Source organism: Symphalangus syndactylus, chromosome 7, assembly GCF_028878055.3.
Source record: "Symphalangus syndactylus isolate Jambi chromosome 7, NHGRI_mSymSyn1-v2.1_pri, whole genome shotgun sequence".
Taxonomy (NCBI): domain Eukaryota; kingdom Metazoa; phylum Chordata; class Mammalia; order Primates; family Hylobatidae; genus Symphalangus; species Symphalangus syndactylus.
Genome location: NC_072429.2, coordinates 73,206,043 through 73,228,560, shown reverse-complemented (window position 1 = coordinate 73,228,560; position 22,518 = coordinate 73,206,043). Strand labels below are relative to the sequence as shown.

The window sequence follows — 22,518 nt, the reverse complement described above, 5'->3', positions numbered from 1 at the left end:
CAGGCATACTTCTCTTCATATATTTCTTCCTTGTCTTTCTCTGTGGCCTATTTTCATTTTTAAATACAGACAGCATAGGAAAAAGCTAAAGGACTCAGTGCTGTTTTCCCAGAACTTGCATTCTTTGCCACGTTCTTATCAATGTAAAGGTGAAATCAGGGGCCAACATAAAAATGTCTATCTAGGCAACCTGTATCATGAGTTGACTGTTCAAACTATATGAACCTGTTCCCAAAAGATATTAATGTAATTATTTCCAGCTACAGATTTTTTTTAAAGTAACATAGCAGATGATAAATACTAGTTTTCTGAAAAAACAAGCTTGGTTTACTGCTTCTATGGCAAATTAACTCTGTTAGCACAAACATTCTAAGAATATAGATCTCATAGATCCCTAATTATTTTTCAGAACATTGTAAAAAATGATAGATATAAGTAATGATTTGTGTTATTTCCTCACAAGGAACCATGTTAAATGTTCTATGTGCATTACTTCATTTAATCCCTATGACTCAATTCATCCATTCGTCCCCTTAAAAAACATTTACTGGGCACCTGCAAAGTATTAAGTACATTTCTAGGATCTAGGAAAACGGCAAATAAATAAGGAAAAATCCCTCTTTCATTAGCTTGCATTCTAGTGGGAGAGATAGCCTTAAGTCAACATATGTAATGCAACTGAATGGCGCACATACGCTCACATAGGGATCTTAGCAGAGTAATCAGTGTCACTGCTATGGAGGTAATAACACTACGGCAAACGCAGAGAGTGCTGGAGGGGCAAGAGGGCTGTTTTAAATCTGGAGGTTGGAAAAGTATCTATTAGGAAGGACCAGAATAAAGTGAGAGATAAAAAGCCATGTAAATATCTGGGAGGCGGTAGAGGTAGAGGGAAGAACAATTGAAAAAACCCCACCAAGGAGATAAACCTGGAGGAAAGAGAGCAAGTAAGGTCGGGGCAGAGTGAGCAGCAGCAATGAAGCAGAGAAGGACGTTGAAGAAGGAGGCAGGAGCCACCCAGCAGAGCTCCCATGAACAGCGATGGAGCTCAGATTTCCTTATGAGTGCATTGGAGGCCAGTCGCGGTGGCTCACGCCTGTAATCCCAGCACTCTGGGAGGGCAAGGCAGGCGGATTGCCTGAGCTCAGGAGTTCGAGACCAGCCTGGGCAACATGGCAAAACCCCATCTCTACTAAAAGTACAAAAAAAAAAATTAGCCACAAGTGGTTGTGGGTGCCTTTAGTCCCAGCTATTCGGAAGACTGAGGCAGGAAAATCGTTTGAACCTGAGAGGTGGAGGTTGCAGTGCGCCGAGATCTCGCCATTGCACTCCAGTCTGGGTGACAGAGCAAGACTTTGTCTCAAAAAAAAAGAGTGCATTGGAATGTGGCTTGAAGGTCTTGGGCAGGAAAGTCATGGGATGTGTTTTACTTTGAAAATGATCAATCCTGGTGCTGTGGGGCTGGACAGTGAGAGAGCGAAAGTGGAAGCAGACAGACCTGTTAGGAAGCTGCCCCGTTCGCACCTATTGCTTATAAAATTTTTGGCTGTGCAATCTGATAGTAAAAAGTTTTGGATCTTCCCTGCCCCATTGTGTATGATATAAATTATAATGTGTGCTGATATATATTAGACATTAAACATTAGATCCCCTGGGTTCCATGAATTATAATACATTGTATACATTATAAAATATTCAAGTAACAAAATGTTTAGAGTAAAATTTCTAATAACTGTTAAAAATATTTTGTTATCAATGTTATAAAGTCATTTTGCTTTCCCCAAAACAGTACTGAGATATTTCTATTATAATTTCAAATTTAAATTTTGATAGTATTTACATTTTTAGTAGAGCAACGTGATCAAATATGCTTAATAATTTTGAAAAGTTTTCTTTAGTATATCACTTTAATCATCATTTTACATTTATTTTCATTTAGAAACAGTGCTAATCATGATGGCTTAACTCACCAGCTAATCTATCAAGGCAGATATGAATCATTAACTGCGCATTTATTACTCCTAGTAGTCTGGAAAATTTTGAATTCCTTGGCCAGTCTATCATAGTAGATTATCATTATTTTTACCTTATAATGTGGTTGACAGCTTGTTATTGCAAGCAAGGTAAGTACCAGCTCTTACATTTCCTAGTGTTACTTGTGTATTCATTATCGAATTATTTTTAATATTTGTTCTGTGGTAATTTTCTGAAACTTTTGGTCAATGTTCATTAAAAGCTGGGTTTCAAAATTAGTTCATTCTCTTATCCGGTTCACTAAAATACAGTATGTGGAAAAACCCTAAAAGCAAACACCCGCGTGAGGAGCACAGGCAACACGGCTGTCGTGGGCCACTCGCCATTCTTCAGACACCACACCCTTCTGGGGAAACATGTCCCTTACTAATGGACCAAGGGAGAGCCATCGCTGTCAATCCATTATCCTGCAGGGAATCTTCATTTTTTTCTTTCTTTTTCTTAGATAAAATTAAATATCAAAACAAGTTCGTGTGTTTCCTAAGCACGACTCTCAATTGTGCTTCTTGAGCACTAGGGACCACAAACCCCACTTTGGACTCCATTAATGTATGTGAGAGACAGTGGTGTCAAGGATTAGGTGGTAGCAGCTGAAGTAAGGCCAAGCCTTACCTTAAGCGATGAATGGTGTTAGGGACAACAATCTGTGCACTAACTGAACTTAGCACTATTGGATTCCGAGTTTCTAGGACTTTACACTGTGCAGAGGTTTTAAGACTACGTTAACTCAAACACCTTGAGTTAATATTGATGTTTCAAATTCATACTTCAGTGTTATTTTTTGAGATGGTACCTCTTTTCTCTTACATTGAAAACTTTGATTTCTAAAAAGAGCAGTCTAGTTACTTATGTGCATTAGTCTCCCACCCCTCACTAATAATACTACAAACAGGCTACTGAATAAAACGAAATCTTTCTTTGCAACTCTATCTTTAAAATATGTTCCACTAAGGATATACACCCAAAATACTAAGTGTTAGAGTCATTTGAAATATTTTTGTCCATTTATTAGGTTCCCTTCTTACCCCCTAGAGGTAATAATTTTTTTTTCTGATTCAGCATTCCACTTTTCTTTTTGCGAATAAAAACTGATAGTATCATAAATGAATGTTTGTTATGTGTAGTATTCCCCCAGAATCTTCTCACAAGGGTAGCATACCAGTTACACTCTTCTCTACCATACTTTTTTCACTTAGGGATGTATCCTGGGAGACCACTTTGTATGAGTTTATAAAGATTTTTTTCAACTGCATAATTTTTATGGACTGAGTGTATCCCCACAAATTCAGATATTGATATCCTGACCCCCCCAGTGTGATGACATTAGGGGGCTCACCTTTGAGAGGTGATTAGGTCGTGAAGGTGGAGCTCTTATAAATGGAATTAGCATCCTTATAAAAGAAACCTCAGAGAGCTGGCACACTCTCTTTCTGCCACATGAGGATACGAGGAGAAGCCAGCAGTCTGCAACCTGGAAAAGAACTCTCTGTAGCCTGATCAGGCTGGCATCTGATATCAGACTTCTAAGCTCCGGAACTATGATAAATAAATGTCTGTAGTTTATAAGCCAATCAGTCTGTGATACTTTATTATAGCAGCCCAAACAAAGGAAGGCAATGTATTATCTCATGTGAGCATACTACTCAGCCAACCCCTTTCTGATGGACTTTTGTTTCTGGCCTTTTGCTATTGAAACCGACCCAGTAGTCCCAAAGACAGTTTGTTGTTGTTGTTGTTGTTGTTGTTGCTGTTGTTGTTTTTGTTTTTGATAAACATAGAGATTGACCCTTCTGGTCTTAAAGTTTGAAACTCACCAGATTCAGACAATGAGAAGCCAGGCCCTTCATTCATTATGATTTCTTCTTTACCTCTCTAGAGTTCCTGTTTTTCCATACATGGTGATATTTCCTCCCTGCTGTATAAACCCCTAATTTTAGTCAGAGAGGGAGATGAATCTGAGACTGATCTCTCATCTCCTCCACTGCAAAGCCTTCTTCCTTGGCAATAATCATTGTCTCAGTGATTGGCATTCTATGCTGAGAGCAGCAGGAGCTGGACTGAGCCCCTGATGTTTCCCTAACAGTATTACAAATAGTTACAAATCATATTATAATGATTCACATTGTACACGTGTCATTTCATTTTTGCCAGTATATTTCTGCAGTGGATGTGTAGAAGAGGAATTGCTGAGTTAAAGGGTAAATGCATACACAATTTTGCAGGATACTGACAGATTCTAGAGCTTGTAGAATTTTCACATACCTTTTAGTTTTTAGAATAAAGTATAGTTATACCATTTTCATGTGCATTTTTTCAGAAAAAATCATTTTTGAGATAATCAACTACATTGTTCAATGTATTATGTAGAAAGTCATGGAATGAATTTCTGTCTGCACCTAAGTTTGGTAAAATCCATGTGTTCCTTCATAAGCTGGCATGTTCCCTTCGATTATTAGGCTGTCAATGAAGGAAACATGCCAGGATTTCATTTGTCCTTCATCAAAGGAGAGAGTTGTGGTCACAGACATTCAACTAAGGATGTGTGCCACCTCTCCACTTCGCTAAGACAGGACCAGACAGGACCAATCACTCCTGCAAAGTGTAAGGACGGTACAGGAGAGAGTCAGTGCTTCCTGGGACCACAGTGCCAAGGTTACTGTCTCAGAAGGACCTAGGGCAGAGTCAAGTGACAGCAGGAATAGGCTTTGCTCACAAGAGTATAGTATGCTGTATCTGGGAAAGCCAGTGTCTGCCTTGTCAGGGAGCATTGCCTCTCATAATTAGCATAGGCTAATTATTGCTCACTGGTGGGTAAGACTGAGCGGGGTCATCACCCCCCGCCCCATTTCTTCACCTTCAGAGGTGTCCAAGAATAGAAGGGTGAGATTTTACTAGCATCAGTCAGGCCTCTGTGGGGCTAGAAATTGCAACACACACACCTCACACACCTGCACACGCATGCATGCACATACACACGCACAGATCAGTGAATGGAACCCCACCTCCTCTGGAGATGACAGAACTTCCCAAAATTGTGAGTGGAAAACCAGAGGCTTCAAATAGGAGGAGGTGAAGTGAGCAAGGACATCTAGCAAGAGAAAGAGAAGCTGAGAGACAGCTACAGGTTTGTGGGGGAGATGCTCTTTGAAAAGGTTTCAGTTAGTGAGGCGCTTTCTATGGTAAGGAAAAATATAAATGAAGTCCTAGATTCTGGTCTTTCTCAACTGGCCGGTGAGATCAACCATCTCATTAGAGGTGAAGGAGTTACCCCTCTACAAGGAAGAGCCACCCTGGGAGTCTCCAGCCTTGGGCAGACTAGTGGCCTGAGATGGTGCCTCTCCTTTAGAAAGGCTTAGAAGCCCTCTAGGAAGAAACAAAAAATATTCATGGTCAACTGCAGCAATTTTCCTTAGTCAGAACTTCTTGATGTTGTTCTTTTGCTCTCCCTCCATGGAAATATCTTTTATAATGATACCTCAAAATATTTTGGGGGATTTAGTGGCGAAAGAAGGAAAGCAGGAGGGCAGAAAATAGAAAAGGGAAGGAAGAAAGAAAAATAAAGAAGTTGGTGTTCAGTGATGCATTAAAGATACAATCATTGTTGCTTTAGAAAAGTGATTTATCTCTCATCAAAACTGGTAGATGGTCCAACAGGCCAGTTCATCTAGTGTCTAATCTACTTTAAAACTATGAAGAAAAGGAAACAATTAGATATACTTCAAAAACAACACAATTAATTGTACATTTTTATTGAAAGAAAAAACAATACAATTGACTTTAAAAAGCTACGTTTGTTATAGTTCATAAGGACAGAGGTTTACACAGGTTTTATATATGTACACACTCACAACACTGTATCACAACATCAGAGGCACCTTTTTTGCCACAGCATTAGGTAATGAATAAAACTTCTCCAAATTAATCTGTTTAAAAAATATCTAAAATGATACAGTATATTTGAGGATTATATAAATATGTGAGACGTATTTAGATATTTTTAAAAAATAGTGTTTATATATATGCATCACAATCATCTCTAATTCTCAAAATACTATGGTACCAAAATTCTGTTTGTCAAATAAAATACAAGATGCTGCAATATGTATCCAAGCACCAGCTTAGCACAGTATTTAATTCTCCCCCAAACTAAAAGACTGCTAACAGGTACAAACTGAACTGAATATTTCAAACAACCATTGAAATAATTTAAGCCCTCCAATGTTGTTTTTTTTTTTCATTAGCTGATTGTTTTTAGAGAAAAAAGAGGGAGCTAAACCACTTAGATTAATGTTGCTCTGTGTGATAGAATCAATCCTAGGGCTCAGAGAAGAATATTCCTAGGCACTGGAGAAGGTGCGGGGAATAATTAAGTCCATTTTATATATACTACAGGTTGGGGTTTTGCATGTGATTTAGTACATAGAAAAGGTTCTACTGCTTTAAAATAAGTTTGAAAATATCAATTTGGAAAGTGCTTCAAGGTAAATCTTCCTTGATTATGCTAACATAATTTAAGAAATCTGCCAAAACAGATTACAAAAGAGATTACACCCAGTCAATTATATATCTAAACTGAAAGTTTAGAGTATTATCTATAATAGTTACACGTGATATAAACCTAAGCTTTTACATACATTTTTAAATCTAGAAGGACTTTGAATGGAATAATACATTAGTTCAATAATATGACCAAATAACATTGTCAAATGATAGCCCAATAATTAAAGGTGGAGAAATAATAATTTTATATATGAAATTGATTATTTTTCAATATATTTTTCTCTTATGAACTGTGCTAAATAAAAATAAATGATCACTTCTGAAAGTGAGACAATTATAACTCTGTTAATTAATTGTAATTCTAATTGTATTTATAAAACTAACTAAATTTAAAAATATATTTTACCAATACCTAATTCAGGAAAAAAAACGCACTTTAATAAGTGCCTCAGAACTGGAAAATCATGGAAAACATTATTAGGAAAGTGGGTGCCAGAATATATTAACTCTCTTTTCCTCTTAGATACATGTTAATATTATCAAACATTTTAGGAAATATATGATTTAGGAAATATATGAGAATTCTAATATTGCACAACAAATTTTTATGGAACAGAAATGGCTTTTGCTGTAGGTCAAGTAGCCATTAAGAATTTGTCTTCATAACCACCAGAGGGCGCCAGTGCCTGCAACATTATTAGCTGCAGAAGTAATCTAACCAGTTTAGGTGGTATTTGACTTTGGACATTGTCAAGCTATAAAAAGATTTTAAAAAGAAAATCAATAACTCCCAAAGAAATATATTTACACTCTGCAACATATAAATAATGTTGGACAGTTGAATTAAAACAACAGAGTTAACTTGCCTATTTTTGGTAAAGATTAATTTAACATAGGATTTTATTGATATTTCTGAATCAGGAATCGAATGGATAACACTAAATTTAACAATGAATAAAAGGAGCATTACTAAAGCCATCAACACTAACAGTTCATTTAGCACCATATATTTAGCACCAGAATAGATACTGACAGTTCACACTGAATAAAAAAACTTTAATTGCTAAGAAACTTCAAAACTTATAGCAAGGATATGTGGTAATTGTAATGTGTTTTCAGCACCATTAATCAGTGAAGTGTTAAACCTTCTAAGTTTTTGACTCATCTCCCATAAGTCAAATTTAAACAATAACATAATTTAAAAAATTATTTTGCATGGTTCAAATGATTGGATGTGATTATATGTTTCACCAGCATAAATAACCACAAATTTTTATGAAACATAAAAGCAAAGATAATGTTAGACATTAAGACAAATGTAACTTTATTCTCCCTAAACACTTTGGTAGGTAAGAGCTTCCATCTATGTCAACATTTGCATCCTTCGGTACTGCAGAGCCTGGGTATATGGCTACACAGGAAGAACCTACACCAAAGTCTAAGCATTATTTTTCCTTCATAGACCCTTTCAAATTATATGTTTAGCTTGTGCATGTATTCCATAAGCATGGCATCAACACAAAATACTTAAGCTGGCTTCAATATGTATTAGATTTAATTATGCAGATAAGTTGGTTTCACACAGGTACATATGAGAAAAATTTATATTGTTTCAATTCAAATATTCTGTGTAAATTGAACTTACCCTAGTGTTTGGTCAACTCTGTGCTAAAGCTGCATGGAACTTTCAAATGAATGTTTTCATAAACTTTTCAAATGAATGTTATGGCGCTGCCAAATGAAATTTGTAGGGCAACTCTGCTGGGTGATGGGCCACAGAAGGGATGATGCTTAGACAATGGAACAGAAGCAATAACAATAATAACAATAATGGCTTCATCCACATTTTTTGAGCAAACTTATCTATCATAACCAGAAACATTAAGACTGTGCCTACACAACTCACAGATAATTCCATAATGAAATCCATCAGTTTAATTCTAAAATTAGAATTTTTCAGTCTTTTGATCATATGGAAGCCCCAAAACCTGTACTGTGAGAATATTAAAATTTTTCTACTGGTCATATAAAAAAATCCACACCATAGAGAAGATCGATGCTGTGGAATATGTATGCCAATTACTTTTTTTTTGAATGACACCTTTCCACATGAAAACCTTAATACTGACAATTTAAAGCTGCTTTTATAAAATAGCTTATACCCAGACCCTTTCTGCCTCTGGCAATTACAGTAACAAATAGCTATCCTAGCACCATTGTTGCATGCTGTGAAAAATATGGCAGGCTGTGTTGATACTAGCAAACTTTCATTTGCTTTAGCCTGGAAAATAAAATATTTTACATGGCCAGTTTATATTATTAACTTTAAAAAATAGAATTAGAATAACAAATATACCCGTTATATTTTCAGCTGAGTTGTTAAATTATAAATAAACTTGTAGTTTTTTTCATGGTTTGGAAAGGACTATTGCCTAAGTGTGTAGACCCTAGTCTTAATCTGATATATTTGATGATTTATCTGGATTTTTGATATAATCAAAACTTTCTATTTAAGACGTTTTTGTCTTAAGCATGGAAAGATGAGATTTCTGTAAATTGTTGCCATTTTTGGCTTTTTAGTTAATTCTAAAAATCCATTCATATAAGCATTTATTAAACATTTACTATGTTACAGCCACCAGTTAAGAAGCTGGGATAAATACAAAGAATTAAACAGAGTTCCTGCCAAAGAGGGGCTCATGAAAAATTTGACTTAATCTCAAATAAGTGTTTTATATTATTAATGATAATTTTAATATTCATAAATTTTTATTAATCTGGTAAATTTACCTTCATAAGAACCCCTGTGAAATATGTAGCATATATTATTCTTCCTTAGAACTGAAAAGTGAACTCACAGAAGCAATTCAGCAACAAAATTGGAACTTAGTGTAGCCATCTTCTGTTTAATAGTACTTATTGCTGTTCCAGCAGAATGAATATAGTAAAATCGAAGAAGGAAAAACTTTCTAGATAAATCAAGCCAATATTCCATGAATAAGCTTCCCTTTCAGTTGTTTAGATATATTAGAAAAAAGTTGGATTAAGACCTAAATAATGTAATTACTTCTATTCTCCATTTTAATCTCCAAAAATATTCATTTTTTGTAGTGTCTACATATGTGCCCACAAAGGCAGAGCAGTATGATATCAAAGCATTTGGTCACCATATTCAATTAATAAGGATAATTGGGCTAGTCATTCATTAACAAGTAGACTCAATCTCCAGATGGTGAGTTTCTTTACCATTGAATGGATTTAAAGATCTGTCATCTTTCAAAGTATCCAAATGTGTATAAGAAATTGCAAACGTTTATGGAATTTTAAACAAGTAGCTTCCCTCTGTTATTTGCACTCTGGAACTAACCATATTTAATTGTTCTGTAATTCTATGGGAGCATTACACAACCTGAATAAAACACACACACACATACTTGAAATGCAATATGTTAAATGTCCGGACCAAGATGTTGTATTCCCCTCTCTGAAAGAGATTTCATGATAGGAAAATGTTGCATTTCCAAACTACATGAGTAAAATTTTCACAGTGACTTTGAATGGATTTCCATAATCAAACTCAATGAAGAACTGAAAATGTTTCTTCTACAGAAACACAGAAATAAAGTTGGTAACTAGCCCTTAGAAAAGCATCTGAAGAAGGCTACTTTAACAAAATCATGACTGTGTGTGGTGTGCACGAAGGATCTTTCGTACAATACTCAAAGACCCAAGATGATAAGTAGATTGATTCAAAGACAAGCTAAACCACAAAGAGATGGAGGTGTCCTCAGCACCTCCACATCTCTTTTTGGAATCCTTTGTCTCCTGCTGAGAGGCCTCAAGATGTTCTGGACCCTAAGGATAGCCCATTCTGAAGCTCTCCATCTGGTAGTTAGGTGCAATTACACTTTTCATACCTGTCCACTAAATTTTATTTCTCTTAGACTTCTTTAGTTTTCTAAGGGTCTTACTTTCTGTTTTCCAAAGTCACAGCTGTACGATCTGCTCCAGAAATCTTGGCATTTGTTAATTCTTCCCTTTCCCTTCTCATTCCAAGCACTGTAACTAAATTTCCATGAGAAGCAGAAGCCTTATGTATATATTGCACAGCATGTCTTATTACTTGCTCCACCTACAGGTAAATAGTGCTGTGTCTGCTTCCTTCAAAAATAATTTTATAGCAAAATCATTAGTCTGCATTATTTCCTGAATACTTTTGTGAGCTTCTTGAGGGCAGGAACCATGTCTAATTATCTCTGCATTATTGGAACATAACTAGCAGAGTGCCTTGCATGTAGTAAGCACTCAACTCATGATGACTGATTGAATAAAATGAGACTAAGCGGAAGGCATATTTGAGAACTTTTACAAGATATAAGTTGGCATTATCCTTTGGCGGACTCAAATAAGAAAAAATATCTCCAGGGTGAAATTCATGGTTGCTTAATGAATTATTATTTCCAGATATCATTAAGTGTTATTTTACAAATTATCATTTTGTGGGTATTATAGAAATGGGTGTTAAGAAGTCCCATCACCTCATATATAATTGAGAATAGTTTTTTAAAAATTTCCCTCAAGTTGACTACTGAATCATATTATCATCTACGTGTTACATCACATATTATAAGTTTGTGTGCATATATAAATCCATACACATACATATGTATATGTATACATACACACACTTACAGGTCAAATATATATTTATTCCTTAGGAACATAATGATATAATTCCTTTGGAATGTAAGTTTTAGGATTGGATGCATCAACTATGTCATCATTACATATACAATATCTTAATTTAGGCTTAGAGGTCAGAAAATAGAAATTGATGTTTCAAATATCTCAAAGGATTAAACAAACATGCTAGACAAACACTAACTTACACAAAGGAATACTAAGAGGAAAGCAAGATTAGCACAAAATATGTATAATATGTGCAAAATTCAATATATATATATATATATATACATGCCCATGTTCCCAGAAATCATTATATTTCCCGGAGGAAAGGTAAACTTATTTAAACCAGTACAGGTAGTTTGACGTAACTCCTGGAAAACACAGATTGTCAGTACAAGATCCCCCATAACTTGGAGGACAAGATGAACATGGTACCCCTACTTTATATGGTGCTTCTCCAATCCAATTGCCCCTAGAAGGGAAAACAAAAAAGATAGCATTAGTGCAACCCACCCATTTTTTAAAAGTAGATTGTCCTTAAGCCATATGTTCACATGTATTGACATGTGATGATCTGTTTGAGAAGTTGCTTTAGAAAGTCACTGAAAGTTATAATCATTTCTTATTTCAATAGTAACTTATTCTGTATATCTTGCTTTTAAAATCTATTCTGAGTATTATACAAAAAATTAGCCAGGCGTGGTGGCGGGCGCCCATAGTCCCAGCTGCTGGGGAGGCTGAGGCAGAAGAATGGCGTGAACCCAGGAGGTGAAGCTTGCAGTGAGCTGAGATGGCACCACTGCACTCCAGCCTGGGCGACAGAGTGAGACTCCGTCTCTCTCTCTCTCTCTCTCTGTCTCTCTCTCTCTCTCTATATATATATATATAATATATATATATATTTATGTGTATTTATATATTCTGAGTATTGTTGGTGCTATGTTAATTTACAGATAAGAAGTGAATGCCTACAACGCCTGATGACACAGAGCCCTGGGACACCAGGGTCATTCCACTCAAATCTCCCTCCTTCTACAGCAGATTTCTGGAGCACATACTCAGGCCATATTCCCTTAAACTTACCCCTTTTAAACTCATAGTAATGCTCATCTGAGGATGATTTAAAAAAACAAACTAGTATTTTCTGGGAGGCTTAAAAATAATGAAATGAGTAACAAGTTATCATATACACAAAATAAAAGGAGAGTTATTATGATAAACAAGTTACCATAAATAAAAGGAGATTTGCTTCTGTAAAGTATTTTAGTTTCCCAATCTTCATAAAATGAGATGTGAAAAACTTCATATATGGTATAATGGTATAAACCAATATACCATTATTCTCATAAGAGAATAATGTCTCTCAGGAACAATTAAAGGTGATTTCAAAAGTTTTATTTCATATGCAAATTCATAGCTACCAATTGTTTTAAATTAGTGCTATTAGATTTTTGATAATACTGAACCCATTTAATTGAATTACTTTGTGTTGTCAATATGTTTCCTTCACTGTGTTGATGGCGATTATCATAATAATAAACCAAAATCTCCACTTAACAGAGTTAAAAACTTCCATGATGCCATACTGTTATTTTGCTCTTTTAATTATAAAGGAGAAGTTAATAAATGTGTTTTCAGTAGCGTGGTGATAAGTAACTAGAATACTAAGAAATAGCAATATAGACGCAATGTGAAGACAGTTGAATGGTCGGGAGAAAATTTGGTTATCGGTGGTAAAAAGTCAGGGTTGAAGATAAGACAACAACAGGTAAGAGGTTAAAATGTGAAACAGGTGGTCCTCATCTTCCTGAAGACCCAACTAAGATCAAGCAGTGACTCATAAAGTATATCTATAAGATATGAAAATATCTTGATCAACCATTCAGTTAAAAATTCAGACTTTTAATTACAAAATATCTACACAGGAAAATCTATCTTTAAAATGAAAAACTTTTATTCATATTACAAAATGAGATGGGATTTTAAGACTGCCCACCTTTATTAAATTTATTCTACACTATACTCTAAGGATAAGCTTCCTCTTGCATAATTTTGATACCATCACAGGCTTGCTCAGAAAGGTTCAAGAGGGACCCATTATCTTATGAGTGTGGCTTGCTCTCTTATCTTAATCCTGTACCATTCATAATCTTATTTCCCTCTCTCTCTCTATATATATATATATTTTTTGAGACAGAGTTTCACTCTTGTTGCCCAGGCTGGAGTGCAATGGCGCGATCTCAGCTCACTGCAACATCCACCAGCCAGGCTCAAGCGATTCTCTTGCCTCAGCCCCCTGAGTAGCTGGGATTACAGATATGCACCACCACACCAAGCTAATTTTGTATTTTTAGTAGAAACAGGGTTTTGCCATGTTGGTCAGGCTGGTCTTGAACTCCTGACCTCAGGTGATCTACCCGCCTCAGCCTCCCAAGGTGCTGGGATTACAGGAGTGAGCCATCGCACCCGGCCCTCCATCTATGCATTTACCCAAAGTTATAAAAGCATATGGGCCAAGGTAATGCTATCTTAATTTAATCTTTTTGCCGATTTGTTTTACACACATTTTTGGAGCACATATTTTTAGAAACAGAAACTTGGAAATAAAATTGTATTGTAAGTAAAATTATTACATATTTTCTATTATAAACTTTTACATAAATCTCAGATTTTATTGAATAGAGGATAATTATATTCAAAACAGTGAATCAGCCAATTTATACACTTATACTCTTCATTCTTTTATTTTATGCTATTCAGACTAAATTATTTCTCTTTCTCTCTCTCTTTCACTTCTCTCTCTCCCTCCTTCCATTCCTCCTCCTCCTCTCTCTCTCTTTCTCTCTCTCCCTCTCTCTTTTTCCCACTGAATAACAGTTAGACTTGACATAATTTCATATTAGGTTTGGAAGAATTATATTCAGCTACCAATCAGGATTTTAAAACCTTCTTCATTACTTAGTTTTCAGAAAAATTGTTCTGTATTACAACTGAAATGTAGCATGTTAATGTAATATCTTAATCTCTTGGACCTATAAAGCAATAATATATCTCACTGACAATATTAGAAAATTATAACTATGGGCCAAAAATGAATAGTTACATAAATGAAACAAAAATCTCTTAGACTATTTGGTTACTAATTGGCCTATTTATGTCAGTGAGAAAGGGTAAAGGCTTCATAGGAAAACGCAATGTGTAAAACTAAAATTTTCATACAAATGTACAATTTTAATGCTTTTTTAAATAATGCAGACACAGTCTACTTTCCAAATCTTCCCATTCTAATAATTATGAAGAGGGGAGCATAGGGAGAATCACTATTTTTCTGACTTTGTAAAAACACTGCCACTGGCATACTACCACATAAATGAGTAATGCAGTTATTTGTGAAACATTTTCTCATTCCCTCCCCATGCTGGAATAGCTGGAGAAAATCTTTGTTTGAGACTTACTTTGGAAGACACCAAGAGTGTCATAAATCCTTTGCACATTTTGGTATTTATTCCAAATGGGAACAGAATTGTGTATAAATATTGGAACATTTTATCATCCAAAGAGTTATTGTAATCAAGAGGCATTTTACCAAATGCTGATAAATGTTTATCCTCATAAATAATGTTCACAAATATGGCTATATCTTACAATGTTTGATTAATTTCCATAATCCATTTTGTATGCCCTAGGATGAAATTATGAATTTTTAAAATCTAAAAAATAAGAGAAAGAAGAAGGAATTGACTTCCAATGCTTTGCTAAAAAGGTAAGCCAACATTTTTGTACTGATAGATGAGAACATCATGGAAGATTCTTTCTTGATTTATTTTATATAGCTATTTAAAACTTGTGTGGCACAGTGTTTATTTTACAATTGCCATAATTAAAACATATGGTAAGGAGAATTTAGTGAGCCCTACCATTTCAAATTGTTTTGCCTACAATTTTGGACTAGAATCCCTGTCTTTGTGAAAAGTAACCTTTCAGCTAATCTTTTTTCAGAAATATTGGAAGGTTGGTGGATTTGAGGATTAGAGGCCATTATAGCTAAGCTTTACTCACTTATCTGTCACAGATAACTATCAGCCTAGGGATATTTAATGTCTTTAAAGGATCCAGGAAATAGAATCCAACCTGGTACTTACTTTGGGGCATAGTTGCATACCAAGTAAACTGCACGTCGCCAGACAGAACCCCAAACATTCATGTTTTGGCAAGTATGAATTGCGCATCCTATCCGATTGGAAGTGGCCCAAACCATCTGTGAAAAAAACCAATATACTATTACAGAAGTCAGAGCTAAGACAATGCATGTCCACCAAAATAGCATTAGCATATTTTAAAAGTATGAATCAAAAATTAACAAGGTAATTGAAATAACCTGCGTATAATGTGTGCACATGGGACCAAAACATCTCATAGGACATCTGGGATTGCAATCCTGGGGATATGGAAAAGCATAATCTTTCACTTCATCATACCATGGCTTGACCAACTGGAGAATAGAGCGATATCTGCATATAAAGAAAAGAAAGAAATCAGAGTGCAGCAGTGGTAATATATAAAGGACTCATGTTACACTGTAAATTGATTGTTCTTTTTGCAGATTATTCGTGATGATCCAAGAGGACGTCCACCCCTCACAATCACCATCACCACCTAGTCAGGTCCTCTATTCCTCCGAGTACGGCCAAGCATGGAAATGGCCAGGGCTGGAGTAAGTGATTCTGCATTTGTCTAAACATGTGTCTGGTCATTCCACGAAGAAAATGCAAATAATTTCAGGATTCATCAGTGTCTTATTTAATCCATGTCGAAAACTTCCTCCATCAGAATTTTATAAACGACCCAGAATTAGATGTATAAAAGTAGTCACAATATTAGAACCCAGTGCATTTTTTTCACTTCAGTCTGAATTCCCTTAATTTTAATAATAACACAGTTGATTTTCCTTCCCTATTTGGGGGAAATGGGTATTTGGAGTGTTGGATAACGACATTGCACAGTGGCAGAAAAATTACCCTAGCAAATGGGAATAATTTTCCCATAGCTGCATACATATACCTGCATGTATATGTGTGTATAAACATATGTAAATGCCTGCATTTTTATTGTATATATTTATGTAAATGTGGGTATATGCAACTATGGGAAAGTTGCATGCATGTGCATATGCACACACACACACACACACACACACACAGCCTCTGCACAGTCGTGGGGCTTTTTCCTGAGATGGAGGGGGCAAGATACAGCACAGGCTTGACTCTTTCTGAGATTTTGTGAGCTCAAAGAAAAATCCAGGCTAAGGGAAGGTGTTCCAAGGGTGAAAAGGGGAACTGGCCTTTTAGCCTAATTAGGTAATTCTGGAAGACATCCAAAATATTCATAGGCCAAGCGTTAGTACCTGACACATAGGGAGCATTCAATAAGAATTTGTTGATATTACTTGAAATTGATGTAATTCCCTCCTAGAGTCCATAATTAATACAGCCATATGGATGAATTGCATCAGTGAAACTACTTCCTACCTTCCAGTGCGTACAGATAGATTTTGGCCCAAAAATCTCAGTAAGTAAGAAGGTCCATGGTCCCAAATGCAAGTAGCCGCCCAAGCCTCTGCCGATTTCGCAAGATTTTCATCCCAAACCTGTAGGGGCAACAAATCTTCAGCGTTAAGGGATTTGCTAATAACAAACAAAAAGTAAGATGAAATAAATGGTGCTACTATTTCCTAGAGTTTTTGTTTGTCTGTTTGTTTCTGTTTTTGTTTTTTCTGCCTGGGCTGGAGTGGAGTGCAATGGTGCAATCATGGCTCACTGAAACCTCCACCTCCCGAGCTCAAGCAATTCTCCTGTCTCAGCCTCCTGAATAGCTAGGATTACAGGCGCACACCACCACACCCAGCTAATTTTTGTATTTTTCGTAGTGATGGGGTTTCACCATGTTGGCCAGGCCGGTCTCGAACTCCTAGCCTCAAACGATTCACCCGCCTCTGCCTCCCAAATTGCTAGGATTGCAGGTGTGCACTACCACACCCAGCTAAATGTTGTGATTTTTAGTAGAGACAGGGTTTCACCAAATTGGTCAGGCTGGTCTGGAACTCCTGACCTCAAGTGATCCGCCCGCCTCGGACTCCCAAAGCATGGGGATTACAGGCATGAGCCACCACTCCAGGCCTCCTAGAGTTCTTTTAATTCTGGTTCCTGAGACTGCTATAACTAAAAGAAAGCAAATTCAGGCCACTGTTATTCAAAGTTCTGTAATGCAATATGGTTATACTACAAAAAATTACTGCCTTTTCAGTGTCATCTAGATCCAACATTCATACATCAGTTTTAGTAAAGAAAAGGTTAACAAAAGTACCATAGCTAGTCGTAACTTGGGGACAGCTCATCCTGACTACTGAAATTTGAATCCAACAAAGTCCATTGGTTTTCCTAGAGATAATTTTCACAGCCATCAGAAGCCATGATATTAATATATTTTAAGAAACAAAGATTATCTAATTTATTCAAACTGATTTTACCAAAATTAATAATGTCTAATTTTATATTGCAATGTATAAGGTCATACTCTATTATGGTATAATAAAATCCACAGAGTCTACATATATAATATAATTTGAATCATTAGTGGTAATAACAATAATACTATGAGAATTTACATTCTTGTTGGTATAAACTAGAAACAAACTAATAAAAGTAACACTGCTACATAGTGTTATAAAAACATAGTACTTCATGGTTCAATTAAATGAAGAAAAATAGCAACTGTTGCTTTCCTTTATAGAGGAAGCTAAGTTAACAAGGATGTTAGTGATGTATGGTAAACTTTCTTTCATTGAAAAATATCGTAGGACAAAATCTGAATGAGCCATGGATTTAACATACATTCATATTAGTTACCATATGGATTGACATACTCATTTCCATAGCTGCAAGATGAAATCAAGTCTAGCATTTGCAGACCTGCCAGTAATAAATCAGTTCTGAAATGGTAATCTATTTTCTAGCAAGTCATAAGGTACAAAAACACAGAATAGAGAATATTTATAATTCTTATACACATTATAGAAAAAGAAGTTTAAAAAAATTTCCCTAGTGGTAATATAATTTAGTGAAGTATTTACCTGTTGAAAATAATTATTTTAAAATTGGTTTCATAGTTCAATGTCATGGCATTATTTCCTAAACTATTTATAATATTTATGTATTATTCTACCTGGAAAAATAGTGTTCACATTGTGAGTAGAGAGTGGTTAGCAGCATATTTTAGAAATTGAGACCTTGTGTGAAGAAGGAAGCAACAGTTTTCTAATCACTTATATTTACATGGAGCTTATATGAGGAGGTACGTAAATGTCCTATTGATCTTTTTTGTTCTACTTTTCCTCCATCAGATTGTGTTCAGCTAAGTAAGGATTAGTAGCTATGCATTGGCAAGTTACAAGCTTTCAAGCAAACTCATGGGAATGCTTGACCATCTCACTGAAAAGGCTTCATTTCTCTCAAGGATAATGGATTGCATAGATTTATTTAATGTAACAACATATTTCATTGAAAGAAACTAATTTAGTGACTTTAAAATAAAATAAGAAAAAAAAGATAAACTCTTCACGAGACCCTCTTACCTCAGGAGGCCTACTTTCAAAAGACATTTGTTAGTTATTCAGAAATAGTTTTAAATTAGGAAAAACAAAGTCATCTTACATAAATTGACCTAGGATTGCATAAAATAAACTCACTCACAGAGTTCATATAAAAATCATAGTATTCTGGGGCTGAAATGAACTTTAAAAAACATTTTGTTTGGTTGAAAATTGATTTATCAAATATTTTTTCTTCTGACCAAATATTAACAGAATATGGATTCATAAAATATTGACTGCAGTTCACCACAATACAAAACATTACAATTAATTTATAAAGGAATTTCTGATGGAGTAGCTTCAACAAATTATGTCCCCTAAAAGGTTATTAACAAATTAGAGTTACTTTGGAAAAAGTACATGTAAGCATTCTGTACATATTGGGCTAGAGTGTGCACTCAGATCTATAACTGCTAAAAACACTTTCTTATGATCTTATGCTAAAGTATTAGCACAACACGCACACATAGCGCTGACCTGGATCAGTGACTAATCTAACCCTAATTCCACTGCTAAGGTCATCTGCGACTGAGGCCATGTCAATTATGATCTCCCAGTTAACTCATCTGTAAAATGAGATTGAATGAGGTCATCTCCAGGGTCCCTTTCATCTTTAACTTCTTGTGATTTAGATACACTTGAGTAGCCCTAGCATCAGAGCCAGGAAGATCTGTGTTCTACTGGCCTGGGACTTCCTCAGTTCTGGAGTTTTCCATATCATGGAGAAAGCAAATCTAGATTACTTTCGAAATAATTAAAAATATTCAAGACATTTCTCTTTCCTTATCTCACTCTCTGTATGTATGCCGAAACATCACACTGTGTATGTTAAATGTGTACAGTAAAAAATAAGTAATAAAAATTAAGGCATTTAACAATTTTAAAAGTAATTTACCATATGTAATCCTATCTTTATACTCATTCATATATTTAAAAGCTAAATATTGGGTATGTCAAAAAGATAAACTAAAATGCTCATGCCTGAAAAATACCTTACAAGACCATCCTTTGTTAACTATTATAAGGAATTTAGATATGACGAAAATGTGTTCACTGATGTCCGTGCTTTTTGGTATTTCTATGCACAAATATTATATATTGGAGAAGGTAGTTACAGGGAAGGAGGGATAATTGCTTTCTCTCACTATGTTTGCTTTTAGGAAACTAGGAGGGTTTCTACCTGTCTCCATGTACCTAAAGGAAGGTTCTGGAAAGTCTGACAGGTACTGTCAGACTCCCACATGGAGACAGGACTGACCTACCCTCTGATGCCCACTGCAGCAGAAGTCAGAGGGCTCCATGCTCTTTCTTGCCTCTCTGTCTCCAGGCAGAACTTGCATCTACTCAAGAGGGGGAAAGTCTGGCTTGAGTAGTGAGCTCTGAAATTTGGGAGTTACATCATATCCTCTGGTAAAGCTGAGACCCACATTTACTTTCTCTGTCTCTCTCCATTGGTTACAATTCCCAGAGAAAGATGGGTAAGTGATTTATCCCCTTAGTCTCCAGTTATTTAAATTTATTACTATGATGAGGTCTTTTAAGTTTGAAACTGACAAGCAATGATGATTTTATTTAATAACTATCAGAACTATATGAAGAGAAGTTGATTAATGGGTGCAAATATAGAGTGTGATAGAAAAAATAAGACCCAGTGCTTGATAGATAAGTAGACTATAGTTTACGATAATCTAATGTATATTTCAAAGTAACTAGAAGAGAGTTATTCAAATGTTTCTAGCATAAAGAAAAGACACAAATTTAAAGTGATGGCTATCCCAATTACACTGATTTGATCTTTGCAAATTATATGAATGTATTAAATTATCACATGTATCCTAAAATATTTCTATTATGTATTAATAAAAAATTTTAAAAATTATAAAACAAAAAATATAGAAATTTTCAACAAAAAAAGTGGGGTCTGTAAGTACTTATGATTAATTCTTTCCTATCTGGAAGCTCTAAGTTGTAATGAATGTTGCCATTGTAATTATGGGAAACATTTAACAACTTACAAAAGTTCAGAAAATGAGGATGTAAATTTTCTAAACATTTGACTTAATTTATTAATTTCCAGATGCTTAATAGGCAATCCATCTGATAAATTTCTCTGAGTGTCTGTAGCATTTATTTAAAATGACTTTAATATACTTTACAGATGTATCAATGGAAGAAAGAAGGGCACAGGTGTGTACTTATTTCTATGAAATGCCTAGTAAATATGCAACAAATTGTTATCTATTCGGAAAAACTAAACACCTAATATATACGGAGCTCTTATTAAACCATATTCAACATTCTGACTTCCTAGTTCTTCTCCCTCTAAATAGATAAGGTATTTTCACAGATAATTTGCTTGTAAGGTATTTTCACAGATAATTTGCTTGTAAATGCTTAAAATATTTCAACTTAAAAATGAGGAAAAATTAAGAATATTATGTGTAAATATGCACAAATATTTACAGGACCCACTAGAAGTTATACATTATGATTAAATTAGATAAATCAGATACATTTTAATTCATAAAATTAAAATGGTTCATAATGGTGTCAGAATATGCATAGGCTTGTAGGATGCCTTATTGCTTCCAAGCAGTTTTCTTCCATTCTTTTTTATTAACAGCCATTCAGTTGGTCAGCTCATATATTGGTTGATTTGGTTTGGGACTAAAATATTCACCATGAGCTATTGTCCTTATAAATAAAATTAGAGAGTTTGAGATAGACATACTACCTTGTCTGCGAAGCACAAGAAGTTGAAACCACCGAACTAAGACATGACACATATCCAGAATTCACACTGAAGTCATTTAAATATCTAAAAGAGTAGTGATGCCAAGAGATAGAAGGAATGTGGAAAGAATGCAGGATTATCATCAAGTTCAGAGATCTTTAGAACTTGAGCTGAATACAAAATTGAGTAAAAAATGTTGCTGCATGGGCAAAGGTTGTTGACTTCCATTAAGTAGACAGAAAAATTTGGTGATACTGATCCAAACCAGATATGAGGTTGTCTTATCAACTGTTTTTCTAAGTTTTGGGATCCTCAACATAGTGGCAGCCAGGACCATAAAGCACACTGACATCTGAAGATGTTGTCTTAAATCCCAGCCACTATCTCTGGCTAAAAAGAAATGCCATAAGAAATGGAAGGCAACCCCCAAAATTACCTGGGTCTCTACTCCTAAACTTGATTGAGATGACTTTTTTTCCTCTTTAATTGAGTAAGATCCTTTAACTCCAAATATAAAAATTAAATGTAGAAATGTTTAAAAAGATAAAATTTAAGGTAAAAATCCAAATAGTGTCCATTCCCACTTATAAGTGGGAGCTAAACATTGAGTGTACACACAGACACAAAGATGCAAAAAATAGACACTAGGGACTACTTGAGAGGGATGGGAGGGAGGTGGAAACAGTAGAAAAACTACTGGGCATTATGCTCACTACCTGGGTGATGGGATCAATTGTTCCCCAAACCTCAGCATCATGAAATATACCCAGGTAACAAACCTGCACGTATACCCCCTAAAATATGAAAGTTGATATTACTTTTTAAAAAGATTAAAAAGAATGGGCTTTTAGGGTAAGGAATCTGATCTTATTTGATATTACTAATAAATGTAATGGCTACAAAAATGCCCTATTAC

General features: G+C 35.1%; 1 protein-coding gene across 2 annotated transcripts in view; it reads right to left on the bottom strand.

Moving 5' to 3' along the window:
* Window positions 1-5,767: 5,767 nt before the first annotated feature.
* PI15 (peptidase inhibitor 15) overlaps window positions 5,768-22,518 on the bottom strand; it is a 30,508-nt gene continuing 13,757 nt past the window's right edge. For both annotated transcript variants that reach the window (XM_055284827.1, XM_055284828.1), the window contains exons 3-6: window positions 16,749-16,867; window positions 15,599-15,731; window positions 15,363-15,478; window positions 5,768-11,692 (exon numbers count right to left, since the gene is read on the bottom strand). In XM_055284827.1, the coding sequence (XP_055140802.1) occupies window positions 11,557-11,692; window positions 15,363-15,478; window positions 15,599-15,731; window positions 16,749-16,867 (504 nt within the window). In that variant the 3' untranslated portion in view covers window positions 5,768-11,556. The remainder of the gene's footprint in view (window positions 11,693-15,362; window positions 15,479-15,598; window positions 15,732-16,748; window positions 16,868-22,518) is intronic.